Consider the following 14,935-nt stretch of genomic DNA (forward strand, 5'->3'; position numbering starts at 1 on the left):
GAAGATTTCTCCCCTCTTGCGTCCAGCCTGGATGGAGGGATAAAAAATAATATGCTTGTTTCTTGGTTTCAGTGGGACCTGGTTAAATTAGCAGTGATGGTGGCATTCTGTCTGGTTTGAAAGGGACAGATAATTTCACAGACTCACCATCACCCCCTGAGGGCGTGAGCCGGAGAGAGGATTTGACTCCCTGGACGGCCAAGGCGGTTGGCCCCCATATAGAGGTTCCAGGTCCCCAGCAACATAGTGTCATTGACATTACCCCTGAGAGTCCCAGTTTTGTGCCCCCTGCCACCTCTGCATGTTTTCTCAACACTTACGGTGCATGCGTGTGGTGATCACTGGCAGGCAGAGCTGGCTTCCCAGGCGTGTGACCTGGCCCGGTGCTCAGAAGGACCCTGTGGCTGTCTTGAAAATCTGAAGAATTTTTACAAGGACTCTTCAATTTTCATTTTGTTCTGAGTCCCACAGATTGCACAGCTGGTCCTGCTGACTGGGAAAGCATTTTATCCCTAACGTCCTAATTGAAAAGAACCTAGAAGCAAATGAGAATCTGTATCTTTGGGAGTTACTTTTGGGGATGTGAACTTGAAGAACATTCAATTACCCAAAAGACTTCCTGTGGAGGAATTCAGAAGGAGCTTCCTGGGGACATCAAGGCTGTTCCTTCCGCCACTGTCACTGAACTGTAACCCTGTAATCTGGGAGGATTTTTTTTTTTCACACTCTATTTTTTTGGTCTTTTAGTTTTATTATTATTATTTTTTTAACAAAGACAGCAGTTTGTGATACAAATATAATACTTGGTTCAAACATGACACGTCCAGGCCCACCTCTCTGGTGTGTGTTACGTCTGACACCCTTTAGGAGTGGGGTTTCCTGGAGACACCTGCATAACACCAAGCTGCCCAAGCTTCCACAGGCCTGCCCTTGACAGTGGGACTTCCTTTGGTTGAGATGGCAGCCCAGTGGAGTCTTGTGGGAGACACTCTTGAGTGGCTTCTCCCAGCTGGTGGCTTTATGGTCAGTACTTCGTTCACCAGGTTCCCAGAGTAGATCTCTCTCAATTCTGCCTTCAGACACTAGCCCTGCCAGAAAGCGCCACCCTGGTACAGAGTTATAAAACCTGGGAGAGAAAAAGCAGAAGAGGGTGTGGTGATGTCTTCTGGTGCACGAAAGGATGCGGTTCTTGCTCCTCTGATCCCGCGGATCCTTTCAAGTCCTTGCGTTGATTTCCCTCTTGTCTGAATCCCTCTGGCACTTGATCTGCTTCGCTGATCAAAGTCTTGTGCTTTTTTCCTCATGGTTGTTAATCTTGCTTTCCCAACTAGATCATGAACTCCTGAGAGCAAGGACTACCTCCTCTCATTTCTTTTATGGCCCTTAGCAAGTACTTGTCCCCGGTAGCTGCTGGCTTCTCACTGACTGATTCATGGTCCAACAATTGATGCCCTTGTAGGGAACCTCAGTGTATTCAGGGCACCATAGGAGCCATCTGATCCTTCTGATACACCTCTCAGGGTAGATACAGATGGATTATTGTCCCACTTTACAGATGGAACAGTTGGAGATTAGACATGTAAAATTATTTACCAGAAAATCAAACTGTCTCCAGAATCTTGATACACGCTGGATCTCCTGACGTTAATACAGTGCTCTCTTCCCAATGTACAAGCAGCTGGAGAGATAAAGAATAGGGCCCTTGTTGTCTGTATCTGGAGCTTCTATTATAGTCCTAGTCATGTAATAGGTGTTCAATAAATGCTTTTCGGATGAATGAGCTGATGAATGAGCCATAAGGAGACATTTACTCTCAGGGAAATTTCGCATGCTCATCTGCTAAGGAGAAATTCTCCCTCCCTGGGGGACCTTTTTATACTCACCTGGGATAGAGAGGTGTTTTCTGGTCTGAAGTCAAGTAATTGAAGAAGGTGAATCTCATGGTCCTCTCTCCACTGTTTCACGGCATTTTTCTTTATTTCTTGCAGAGTCACTTTGTGGCATGTATGACAGCCATCTTAAACCAGATGGGTGACCAGCACTATTCCTTCTATATTGAGACATTCCAGACCAGCTCTGAACTTGTGGTGAGTCTATAGGATGCTCTGGGGCAGTGTTGGGGAGACGCGTTACACAAAAGATTCTTGAGAGTTTAGGGCAGAAGGTCTTCCTGTGCACCGGGAGAATGTGTGGGTCTACGTTTGCAGGCATGTTCGTGTGATTCCCTGTTTCTCACTCCCATTTAGGCTTGTAAATATCACTTCTGGGACACATCTTCTGTCCATGTCATACACGAGCCCTGAGTGCCTAGTCTACATATGCCTTAAAACCAGTATTTGCTGATGAATCATGGACATTTTGAGGCTTAAGAGCATGGGTGTTGGAGTCACACAGTCTTGGGTTTGAATCCAGGGTTTGTCACCAGCTAGCTGAGGAGGTTAATTTTAACATTTCTTAAGCCTCCGTTTACCCATCTGTAAAGTAGGGGTCATATCATTTATGTCACAGGGCTGTGAAGGGATTAAATGAGAGCACAGTAGCTCTCACACTGTAAGAGTCCACTAAAAGTTAGCTATTATTACATTATAATAACGAATGCATAGAGAAAGTTGGCCTCTGAGACCCTTTCTTCTTCTAACCTCTCAGGGCTCGTTTGCTAGGACTGTCTGCCTGCGGCGGGTGCTGTGGGCCCGTACCTCTGCAGCAGATGATATCATCAACGTAAAGCCCAGCCCGGGCTGTCCCAGGGTGTAGTCATCCCTTTGCCCTCAGTATGGTCAGCGTTGTCATTGTCTCCTTACTATTGCCAGATGCAGGGGTTCTGCTACCAGGGGCTCACTTTTAACTCTCCTTGAAGGAAGCAAGGGCACCAGAATTGGACCAACGTCAGAGAGTGGCCCACAAAAAGAATCAATAGGAAGCCAATGTCCTGCCCCTTCATCCATTTAGCTTTGAGAAGGTCTCCTAACTGGAGTAGGATTGGCAAGAAATGGAACCTCTTTCTGGATACACAAAAAAATGAAACAAAAGGAAATCTAAACAACCCAAGATTTCTCCCCCTCAAGTTCTCAATGTTATGTGACATGGAAATAGAAAGACTGCATTCCTAATTTTTGATCCTCAGTGGAAGGAAAGGTAGGAAGGATGGTAGGAAAGAGAATTGTTATGTATTAAATTACACACTTCTTATGTAGTCCTCCAACAGTACGGCATAGGTGTCAGTAGTCACATTTTACAAGTCTGCAATCTGCTTGCTCAAGGCCACACAACAGAATGTGGCAGAGAGAGGATTTGAACCTCTGCTCCAGCCCTTACACCGTGCTGCATCTTCTCACTCAGAAGCCAGGCTTTCCATCTGTGAGGCAGAGGTCTTCTCTTCTCCATTCCCACAGGAAGGGAGTGTGCCTGTGACGATATCCACACCTCCCCAGGTGACGTCAAGGATGAGCGATTATACTCACCATCGTCATCCTCGAGCACTTAGTGAACACTTACAGTGGGCCAGACTCTGTGTGGAGCATCTCATAGACAGTGTGCACTTAATCAACCCTCTGAGGTAGATGTTATCCCCATTCTGCTAATGCGGAAACTGGGACTTAAAGCATTGAGGTAATTTTCCCTAGAAGCAATGATTGCTGGAAAGGAACCAATCTCATTTCCAGAATTTTGCAATTTAGCTTAAAGCAGTGATTTTCAAATTATATTTCTCCTAGCCTCACTGTCTTCTACCATAAACACACACACACACACACACACACACACACACACACGCATGCATGCACGCACACTTCAACCAGAGCTGTTTTCTACTTTTATCTATTTTATATATTAGGTTCCAGGTAAGATTTTCTCTGAACAAAGAATTCTGCTATTAAAATAATGTGAAAACCGCTGGCTTAAGGAAAGAACTCTGAAGGGGTTTCCTATGGATTTTAATTTTACCTTAAGCAAATAGCCTGGATGCCTTCGTTTCCTCTAGCTCAGGAGGGCGCCAGTGGTTCTGGTCTTTGCTATCTAGATTTGTCTTGAATTTGTGTTCTCCAAAGGTAGAGAACAAGTTTGATCCACTGAAAAATCTGATGGGGCATGCTGAGGTCCACTTTGAACCTCTTCAAAGGAGAGGGAGAGAATCCCCGTCATGTTTCCTCTAAGCTGCTTGTTCACGTGCCTATGACATATGAATTAGCTGTGTTTACAGTACGGTAATTAGATGTTCATTTTAATAATAGTTTGTTTGCTCAATGACCTGAGATGCATTCATATAGTGTAGATTATTTCCTCCTCAAATACATATTTGGAAAGATGATTATAAAACTGCCACATCAATGAATGCATTTACTTCTTTACTCCCAAAGACAGAATTAATAGTCCTTTATTTTGAGAGTATTTTCTCATTCCATATTCATGTTCCACTTATATTTGTGAAACAGTCTCCCAGTAACAAATCGTTAAGATTTCATTAAAAAATCCACTCTATTGGTTTCATTGGATTTACTTAATAACAGGCTGTACCCCTTCCCTTTCTGCACCTCCAAAAAATAATAAAGAAAAAATGTGAACAGCCAACAAGATCTGGGCCCTTCCAGTCATTTCCTATAAAGCAAAATGACAGGTGTGTTTTGCTTTACTATTGCAGGACTTCTTGATGGAGACATTCATCATGTTCAAGGACCTCATTGGGAAGAATGTGTATCCTGTAGACTGGATGGCCATGAGTATGGTTCAGAACAGGTGAGCTGCCACCTGCTGCCTAACAGCCCCGTCACCTCAGCACTCACTTTACAGTGCACTGTTAGAGAAAGAAGGTGGGGATAGTTTCTCCGTGGGTGAAAATAAACCGAAGTGCCACAGACCCTTTCTTTCTACATTTAAACCCCAGGGAATTGCTCACCGATCTTGAGCTATTTATTTATTTACTATTATTTATTCCTTTTTATATACTGAACTGGCTACTCCCTGCCTTCTCCATTCTTCAAATACTGGTTAAAATATACTTTGTCTATGAAGCCTTCCCTAAACTCTTGAGACAGGAGAGCTTAAGGTCAGTCTTATTAAAATTGAATTATTTTAAATTTATTCAAAACAATAAAATATATTCTGTGACATGCAGTAGAATAAGTTTAGGAAGCACTGGATTACACAGCTTCGAACAGCTTTCTGTGCTGCAGGACTTCTCAGAGCCTTTAGTATGCTAATAGAATTCTTTAAGAGAAAGATTTAGGATACAGCATTTCACAGATTTACTTGCCCTTTGAAACATTTGGTGTGAATATATTTATGTCTCCGTGCGTATATATAATACTTATTAGCATCTCATAGAATACCAGAGTAACCCAAGTATAGCTCAGGTCCCACATGGCCCAGTACAACAATAGATGAGAGTAACTGTGAGCAATTTCAGTCTTTAATTCTTTCTCTCAAATCATGTCATTTCATCAAAATGAAGTTCAAGTCATAACACTCAGCAATATTATCTAATATTCCCTTTCTCCATTCTTCTGTCTCTCAGTATCTCTCCTATCCCATGGTTTACCCAAGTCTCTCTCTGAACCTCATCCTCAATTCCTATCCACAAACCCCTTTAAAACTGGGGTCTTCTAGGCTCCTTTCTTTCCTTTCTCTCTCACTTTCCTTTGGCTTCTTATATTTGTTTTAGGTCCTTCCCATGGAAACCCCTTCACTCTACACTGGTTGGAAGTTTTCTCTCTCTCTACCTATTGTCCTTGTTTTGTATCACAAGAGCCAAGAATTGACTGGCAAAGACAGAAATATCCTGAGAGGGTAGAAGAAGAGGAGAAGTTGAAGAGGCAAAGGCGGATCCTCTTCAGTGGGAGGCAAAGAGGGAAAACTATAAATATTAATAAGTTTGTCATTGGATACAGTCTGGGAATTTCTATCTCATCTATGCCTAGGATCTTACTCCCGTCCCTGATGGCCTCCATCCCTTACTCTTCCGTCCTCTGAAAAGCTGCTCTTCCACTACTTGGATGCCTAAGTGCCTAGCCAAGTGACTTTACAGACACACTTGCTCTTGGGGCCAGCTTTAGGGGCTGGTGAAGGGGAGGAGCGGTTTGTCAAGGCAGAAGGAGATAGCTATCTGTATGTACATTGTTGCTGATGGTGGGAGGTGGATAAATCAGCACAGCAACAAAGATGTAAGAATTCTTAGCTTGGGCTTACACTGCCCTGATTCTCCCTGTTCACATCACTCAGCTGGGAGGCTGGCTTTTACAGTGCTTAAAGCATTGGTGGGAATTAGGCCAGGCCACGTTACAGATGAGAGGTGGGTATCTCCCTAGCCCTGCTGTCAGGAGCAGCTTCCTGAGTATGCAACCTGTGTAGGTGTATAGGACCTTGCACTCTGAAGGGTCCTGATGTCACCATCTTGAATGCTTAATAATTTTTGGACTAGGAGACTTGCATTTTCACCGTGCACTGAGCTCAACAAATTATGTAGTTGGTTGTACCTCACAGCAATGTCCAGTCACCTGTGTTTGGAAGAAGCCAGCTCCCAAACTGCGTGCGAATCCCTTCACTGTTTGCCAGCTGGTCAATAATGTCTTGGGGTTTTGCCAAATTACATGAAGCACCCAGGTGAGTCACCTTCGACTCACCCTACATTTCAGGTACACTCAACTATTCACTGTTGCCTACTGTTTCATACTTCTCGTGACTTCGCATAAACTATGACTCTCCTCCTTTCTAGACCAAACTCAACATGAAAGCATCCTTCAAATCCTTGTCCATGTAATTTCTTCTTAGTGGATCCTTCTAGGACTCCTTTATGGTAGGAGAATATGTCCCCTCCTCTTCGTTTACATACACACCCATATTATAACACTTACCCACTGTACTGTAATTATCTCTTCATATGACTATTTCTGCCACTAGAGAATGGGCATCCTGAAGGCAGGCACTATGTCCAATTTATCTCTGTGTTTCTAACTCCTGGCACAGAACCTGACATTCATAAACATGTGTAATGAACTCCGTGTATCCAATGGGTACTTATTTTTTAAAGTTTTAAAAAATATTTTAATTTGGGCTCCCTGGTGGTGCAGTGGTTGAGAGTCCGCCTGCCAATGCAGAGGACACGAGTTTGTGCCCCGGTCTGGGAGGATTCCACATGCTGCGGAGCGGCTGGGCCCGTGAGCCACGGCCGCTGGGCCTGCGCGTCCGGAGCCTGTGCTCTGCAACGGGAGAGGCCACAACAGTGAGAGGCCCGCGTACCGCAAAAAGAAAAAAATTAATTTTATTGGAGTACAGTTGATTTACAATGTTGTATTAGTTTCAGGTGTACAGCAAAGTGATTCAGTTATACATATACATATATTCATTCTTTTTTAGATTCTTTTCTCATATAGGTTATCACAGAATATTGAATAGAGTTCCATGAGCTATACAGTAGGTCTTCGTTGGTTATCTGTCTTATATATTGTAGTGTGTGTGTTTGTTCATCCCAAGCTCCTGATTTAGCCCTCCCCACTACACTTCCCCTGTGGTAACAATGGGTACTTACTGATTAGGGGTTTTTTTTTTTAAGAAATTCAATTCAAATTTGCCTAAATAGAAAGAGAAAGTATTGGCTCAGACGACTGAAAGAGCCCAGACTTATGGCCGCAGGCATGGATGTATCTAGGTGCTCAAACAGTGTTGTAGGGACTCTGTATCTCTACCTCTGCTCTTTCCTCTGTTGGCTTCATTCTTAGACAGATGCTCTCTTTGCAGTGGAAACGTGGCTATAGAAGTTCCAGAAATATGTCTTGTTGGATTAGCAGCCCCAGTAGAAAGAAAAAGCCTCTTCTTCAATAGGTACAGCAAAATTTCCCGGACTAATCTTGAGCTACATGCCCATCCATAACCTCTGTGGCCAGGAGAATGAAATACGCTATTTCATCAGGCTTGGGTCATATGACCCACCTTTGGAACCGGGGAGGCTGTGGTTAGTTCTACCCAAACCACAAAGTCTGGGAGCAAAGGGGGAGGCTGGGGGAGTAATTCTTCATAGGAAAATCTGAGAGTTATTACCAGAAGGAGAAATGGACGATGGGCAAGCAAATAAAGGCACAGACATCTACCACTGATACAGGGTCAGGAGGATGGAAGCCCAGAGAGGCTGGAGCCCTGACCAGGGCAAACCCCGCTTCTGAGCTGCCGACAGTCATCCTGGAGGAAATACGTAGAAGTGCTTTGAAGGACTGTCCTTACCCGAAATCCCACAGACTTTAGTCTTTTTGTGGGAGACTGGCCCCCAGAGATGATGCAATAATCCTTGTTTCTTTATACCTACAAAATCAGAATATAATTTTCTAAGGGACCTAAGAAAATGGAATTGTCTCCTAAATAGAAACATTTGTATCTCTAAAGGATCTGCTGAGTACTTAAGTCTTTACATTTAAGATAAGTTAGACTCAGAAACACAGCCTGGGTTTCAGACTTCTTAGTTCTGCCACCTTCTCTTTCTTGGGAAGTCATTCAACTTCTTGGAACCTCGGTTTTCTGATCTGCAAAATGGGGATGATTCTATCCATTTCGTGGTATGTTTTTGTGAGGGTAGGATGAGTCACTCCTTAGCACAGTGCTGGTACCTGGGAAGAACTCAGTGAATGGGAGCATTGCAGACAACAAATGTAGCCTTGGAGTAGAGGAGCATGTGCCTAGTGTCGACCAGAAAAGATGACTGTTTTTCTCCTTGCTGGCATATAGCTTAGGTTGTAGACTTCCTTCATCTTCTGGCCACAGTGATCCCTTCCATTTACAGAGCACCTGAAATTTTTTTCACGATTGTTGCATCTTGTGTGGTGTTACGATAGCTAACATGTTATTATGCACCTATGATCCACCCCCATTGTAAATACTTTACATGTATTCGCTCATTTAATCTTTGCAACAACTTTATGATGTGGAACTGTTATAATCCACATTTGATACCTGAGGAAACTGAAGCACAGAATAGACGAATAACTTACTCAGTGTTGTATTACTAGCAAAAGAACAGAGAAGTCAGGCAATCAGAGCCCATGTTCTTCATCTCTACTGCTTCATCCTGTAAAATAGTGAGGCTTGTCTTATTAAGTGCATTGTAAGGATGTGCAAACTGCATATTTATTGGCTCAGATACCTTAAAGAGGCCCAAAGAGGTAACCTGCACAAGGTCATGCAGCTAGTTAATGAAAGATTTCAACATAAATTGGAAAAACGGAACATACACCATGGTTGAGCCCAGATCACTGTTCCCCAGAATGTCATTTTCTCTCCTCTAAAAATATGCATCCTAAGCTCCATTCATTCACGTGGACAAGGTGAACTCCGTATGTTGGTTAGTCTGTATGTTACAACATCTTTCTTCCTTTCTTTTCTTTCCTCCTTTTCTTCCTTCCTTCTTTCCTTCCTTCCTTCCTTCCCTCCCTATTACTTACATTTTTATGATTTTCTGTTTTCATAATTTCCCAATTATCGCTTGTTATTTGTGTATGTATGTATTAGTCATATATAATTTATCTATCTGCTTGTTGGAGGAGGGAATGGAGTTTTGCAGATTTGAATGTCTCCTCAGCTGTGTACTGTTTGTGTATGCAAACGTGGTGACATGTCTACTGCAAGAAATACCTCCTGTTAGAGCATTCTTCTTACTGGTAAGATGCAACATTCAGTAAGGTCTGACGTACGCGACATGGTTAATTTTTAAATGATCAAGTTCTTTGTAATATTGTAAATGAACAAAATATGCCTAGGGACCTCTTTTCCTCTCCTCCATCTGCACCTCAATCTGGAAATTCAACATTTGGGGCAGGGGGCAAGTGGTGGCCGTTGGGGATTTATACTCATCCCTAAAGCTTCTCTAAATGGAATCAATCAACACATACATATTGAGTGTCCCGGGCATCCGGAGCCCATCTACGCCATGGCCCCAGAAGGCAGGGTGCTTACAGTCTTGTTGGTGAGACAGTAAGTATGCCCATGGAAATATGACCAAGTGCTGCAGCCATTGTAGTGAGTTCAGAGCACAGAGTCCAGAGCACAGAGAAGTTAGGATTTATGACTGCCTAGGTTCGAACCATCTTATAGTTACATTACCTCTGGTAAAGTTACTTAACCACTCTGGACTCTGTTTTTCTCACTGTAAAATGGGGTACTAATAAGACCTACCACAAAGGATTTTTGTGAGGATCAAAATGAAATAATACGCATAAAGTAGTTAGAACAGTGTTTAGCAAGCATTTCGTAAATGTGAGCTATTATTTTTGTTCTCACATTCCTATGATCTGGGAACATCCAGAATATTTCACAGAAGAGGCACATCCGGGCTGGATCTTGTCTACCTTACTGGTGACGTGTTTCAAGGTCTAATATTGTCTCCAGCACACACTAGGCACATAGTAGGGTCACAATAGCTGACCCTAGGAAGCTGAGCAGGGCAGTGCTCAGCAGTCTGCTGGCGGCTCCATCAGTGTGCTGACACTCGTCGTCGCCCGCTTCCCCTTTCTCCTACCTACATTAATTTGTACTGCCTACTCCCTTTTTGTAGACCTCATCTCCTCCAAGTCATATCGTCCGGAAGAAGGCCTCTCCATGGGTTTTATAGCCAGCAGGGCACATCTAATCCTGATGTCCAGCTGGCCATGGAATTCCAGTCCCAGGAGTCTGCTGCACCCCTAACTAGAATCCAGAACCACTCGAGAAGGGTCAGGGGTACTTGGGGTGGGCCGTGCCCTGACCCTGAGCTGGAATCCTCTGATACACTCTAGCCTCTTGGTGCATGGAGCCCTTGTGTGTTGTGAGGGAAGCAGCTTAAAGGCTCTGGGAGAATGGCTTTTTCACTGCTTCTAGGGGAGGAATAAGGACTCCCTTCTTCTGGCCACCTCTTTTATCTCCATCTTCAAGTTTTGACCAGTAGAATCCACTACATCCCATGAATCACAGCCCAAAGGGGAATGGGATTCAGGGAGGCCCTCTCTCTGCCTTCGGCATTCTCACTGGAAAGGGCGTGTCCACCTCCAGTTCCCTCTTTCATTCACATCATACAACCTGTGGGCATGGGTTGGTTGTCACACTGGAGTGTTCTCAGCTTCGGATCCTCCCGCCTCAGAGCTACAAGGTGGCTGGGCAGTTAAGGATAATGATAGCCACACAACTGACATTTATTAAGGACTCCTATGGACTGAGGCCCTGGGCCACCGGCTTCACGCACTGCGTCTCATTTCATCTTCACCCACGGCTCATCATACCGATGGGGCAGCTGAGAGTACCAGAGGCAAAGCAGCACACTCAAGACCACAGCAAGGGAGAGTAGCAGAGCGGGAACGTGCCCCCAGGCAGGCTTGCTCTAGCTGCTGCAGGAGTCTGTGCACCTTGCATTACCGCATCGAGTCCAAGGACTGATGCACATGGTGCATAGGTTTATTCAGGACACGAAACGTAGGAACTCTCAGTTGCCTCCAGTAATGAGGATTTGTTCTGTTACACGAAGGGAAGTAGGAAACTGGGAACCTGGTCCAGTGGCTGCAGTGAGCTTCCCGTGGAGCAGTTCTCAGGGTAGCAACCTCGGGTATCCTCGGGTACCAAACTCCCTTTCTGCCAGCTTCCTCCTGCTCACAGCAGCTGACTTCTCTTGCCGTATGGCCTTTGCTTCCTCACAGAATTATCTGCTCATGGCTTCTGCTCAGGGCGGGGTTCGTTGCATCCTCCCTGGTTGTCCTGCTTTTGAACTGTCTAGAAGGGCTTGATTTACTACTATCCAGGCTTGGGTGCCCCCACCGGTACCCATATGATTACCCATGGGCTTCTAGTCAGCCCATGGAAGACTGCCTGAGTCGAGTGTCGGTTCTGGGCCCTCTCAGCTGTGGGCAGGGCAGCAGGATAATGGGGACTAAGTGGGAAGGGGCTCTGTGCCTTGTGGGCATGAGTAGGAGCATGCCCAGTGCCAAAACACCATGCAGGCTGGCCTTCAGAGGAGCCAGTATATCTTTCTGGTTAATTGCAAGGGCTTTAAAGAAAGACAGACCTGAGGTTGGGTGGACTCTGCTGCTTATTAGCTGTTGGAATGTGGGGAAATATTTTGATCGTTCCAGGGCTCAGTTTCCTCTTCTGTTAAATGGGTGCGACAGTAACACCTCCTTCAGTTTGTAGGATTAAATGAAACAAAGTCTATAGAGCACTTGGCACAGGATATATGCATGAGACTCCCATCATTGTCATTATTAACAAGGTGAGCTCACAGCTTGGGTTGAACAGAATTACACAGATTTCTTTGTGAACAGAATAGCATGGTGGTTAAATACCAAGGTTCTGAAGGCAGCATAACTTTGTTTAAATACTGGTTCCACATGTATTGGCTGGGTTCTTGGGAAAGTTACCTGAACTCACATCTCTAAAAGGCAAACAATATCTAACTCGGAGAGTTCATGTGAGAATTTAAAAAGGTGGGGAAAAAACACGGAAGAAATCCATGCAGAGTACTTAGCGCAGAGCCTGGCACATCGTTGGTAACCATGACTGTGATTATTATTAATTTTTTTAGAGGCTGCTAAGCATCACGGATGAAATGCAGGAAACGTTAGGTTGTTATTTGATCGTGAACTTTGTTTTCAACACTTCAAGATCATTTTTGAAAGTAACAGAAAAAGTTGAGTGTGTTTTCATTCTAACCCACTTCAACATATTAATGCTTAGGCTTTAAGTACAATTATTTTTTTTAACGAATACAGAAGACATACTTTTCCAAGCCCATAGGTGGGAAACCAAAGTTAAGTGATATTCTGATTCCCAGAGGGTGGCTGCAGAGGAATCCAGAGAGAGGGAGGAGCCTTGATTTACTTCAGCCCCTCTCTGCCACTAGTCCCCCCATCAGCACAGGGAGCTAATCATTCCTGGTTATTGGGCTGGCCTTTGTGAGCCAGAGGAGGTTTAGGTTGACAGTCAAAATAATAACTGTTATGGAAACTACTGAGAATGTGTAAAACCCCTCATTTTCGTATCATATTAGACTGTCTGAGATGTTTATACATAATATGACAGCCACTCAATGCATTTCCATCTGGAGAATCAGATACTAATCTTTAAGAAGAAAATATAGATGTTTTTTCAAAGACATATTAGCAAATGACAGAATAACAAAACCAAAGAAGTCTTACCTTGTGGCAGCCTGATGGGGTGGAGGGTTTTGTGGGATTTGTATTTCCTGTCTTTACGTGGTCCTGATGGCTGCAGCTTGTCCTCTGACTGTCCATTTTGCTGTCGGTACCTGCCTTTGGAAGAAGGATTAAGCAACCCAAAGGGGTCTGGGCGGCCACAGCGACCATGTTACCGTTGTCACCATGTGGCAGGCACTGTGCTCAGCACTTACCATACATTTGCCATTACACCCTGCAGGGACCCTGCGAAAGGGGTTACATCGCTGCTGTTTCACAGAAAAGGAAACTTAGGTGTCAAACACGATATTAACATGTCCCAAATCCACACAGCTGGGAATTGGCAAAGCAAGAAATCACAGCCAGTTGTGTGTGTGTGTGTGTGTGTGTGTGTGTGTGTGTGTGTGTGTACAAATCTCGTGATCCTGATAACAGGATACACTGCCTTCTTTGTTCAACAAATATTTATAGGTGAGGTTTTCAGAGGTGATGAAGAAGAGAGCCCAGTGCTACTGAAAATTAGTCCTTGGGCCACCTTTATCTATATGTCTGTTTGCTACTTTACATTTAAACAAGGTTTTGTAACTTCCAAAGCTTTTTTATGTACATTTTCTCTTTCTGGCTTCTAACAGATGGATGTTAGACAAAGTCGAATAATGAAGTGCTGATCTTAAAAACAAAACAAAAGAAAACAGATATTTAGTGTTTAACGAACACCTAGCCCAGCTTCCCAACAAGCGATGCCTGGTGTAGCACACGCTATAGTTGCCCTTCCCACACTCGTGGCCCACCCAAAATATACCTGCAGCTTCGGTGGACATTTCCCATGCATCCTGAGAGCTTCCTACTTCTTTCATTCTCTGGGCTTTCTCTGGCTACAGGAGAGTTCTCAGCCCACCTGCAGGGCAGGCCAGAAGTGCTAGGGACTTAATGTCCGTAAGAGCAACTTTCAACCATGGGGGGGGGCTGGTATTAATGGGTAAATAGCCCAGGACACTTCTGATGCTCAAGTATGTTCAATACAGTCTAAATTCAGAAGTTCCCACGTAGAATTGAGTCCCAGTTATTACCCAAAGCAATAACCTGCTGATAAACACTTCCTTTTACTGGCTTCCCACGGGTAGCCAAATAGACATTTTCCCTGGACCAGCCACTCAGTAGAGAAATTATTGATTGTCCTCTGTTAATCAAAGATTATAGACAGTAGTACAGGGAAGATCTGGCCCCTGCCCTTTTAGATTTTACAAACACACACACGCACACAGTGGAGACTTGGCCACAGTTGGGCATGTAGCAGCTTGGGAGGTGACTGCAAAAATCCAGGACAGAAATGATGGTGACTTGGTTCGGGTCAGTGGCAGTGAGTGACGAGAAGTAGTTGCATTTGGATATATTTTGAAAGTAATGCTAAGAGGTTTTGCTGACAGGTCAGGTGTAGGATGTGAGAGAAAGAGGAAAGTCAAGGATGCTAAGTCCCCCTACCCCTTGAGCAGCTGGAAGAATGGAGTTGTTTTCAGCTTAGATGGGAGGACGACAGAAAGAAGGCAGGTAATAGGAGTCAAGCTTTTGACGTGTATGCTTGCAATGCCTATTAGTCGTCCACGTGAAGGTATAGAGCAGAGAGCTGGAATGCAAGCTGGAGCTCAGGGGAAAGGCCAGGGATGAAGATATAAAATTTGGGACTCAAAGGCATGTAGATTGGAGAGTAGATGAGATCATGGAGGGAGTCTCTCATTTCAAGGAAAGCACAGTCTAGTTGGAGGAGACAGTCGTTACTGAGTCACACAAATAGCTCATTCGCAGAC

The 14,935-nt window shown here is 44.3% G+C and overlaps 1 protein-coding gene across 9 annotated transcripts in view; it reads left to right on the top strand.

Moving 5' to 3' along the window:
- The window catches only part of DOCK2 (dedicator of cytokinesis 2), a 416,438-nt gene that overhangs the window by 317,472 nt on the left and 84,031 nt on the right, over positions 1-14,935 (top strand). For all 9 annotated transcript variants that reach the window (XM_079918428.1, XM_079918432.1, XM_079918434.1 and 6 more), the window contains 2 exons: positions 1,989-2,087; positions 4,637-4,731. In XM_079918428.1, coding sequence (XP_079774554.1) covers positions 1,989-2,087; positions 4,637-4,731 — 194 coding nt within the window. The remainder of the gene's footprint in view (positions 1-1,988; positions 2,088-4,636; positions 4,732-14,935) is intronic.

The sequence above is a fragment of the Stenella coeruleoalba genome, assembly GCF_951394435.1.
Source record: "Stenella coeruleoalba genome assembly, chromosome: 3".
NCBI lineage: Eukaryota > Metazoa > Chordata > Mammalia > Artiodactyla > Delphinidae > Stenella > Stenella coeruleoalba.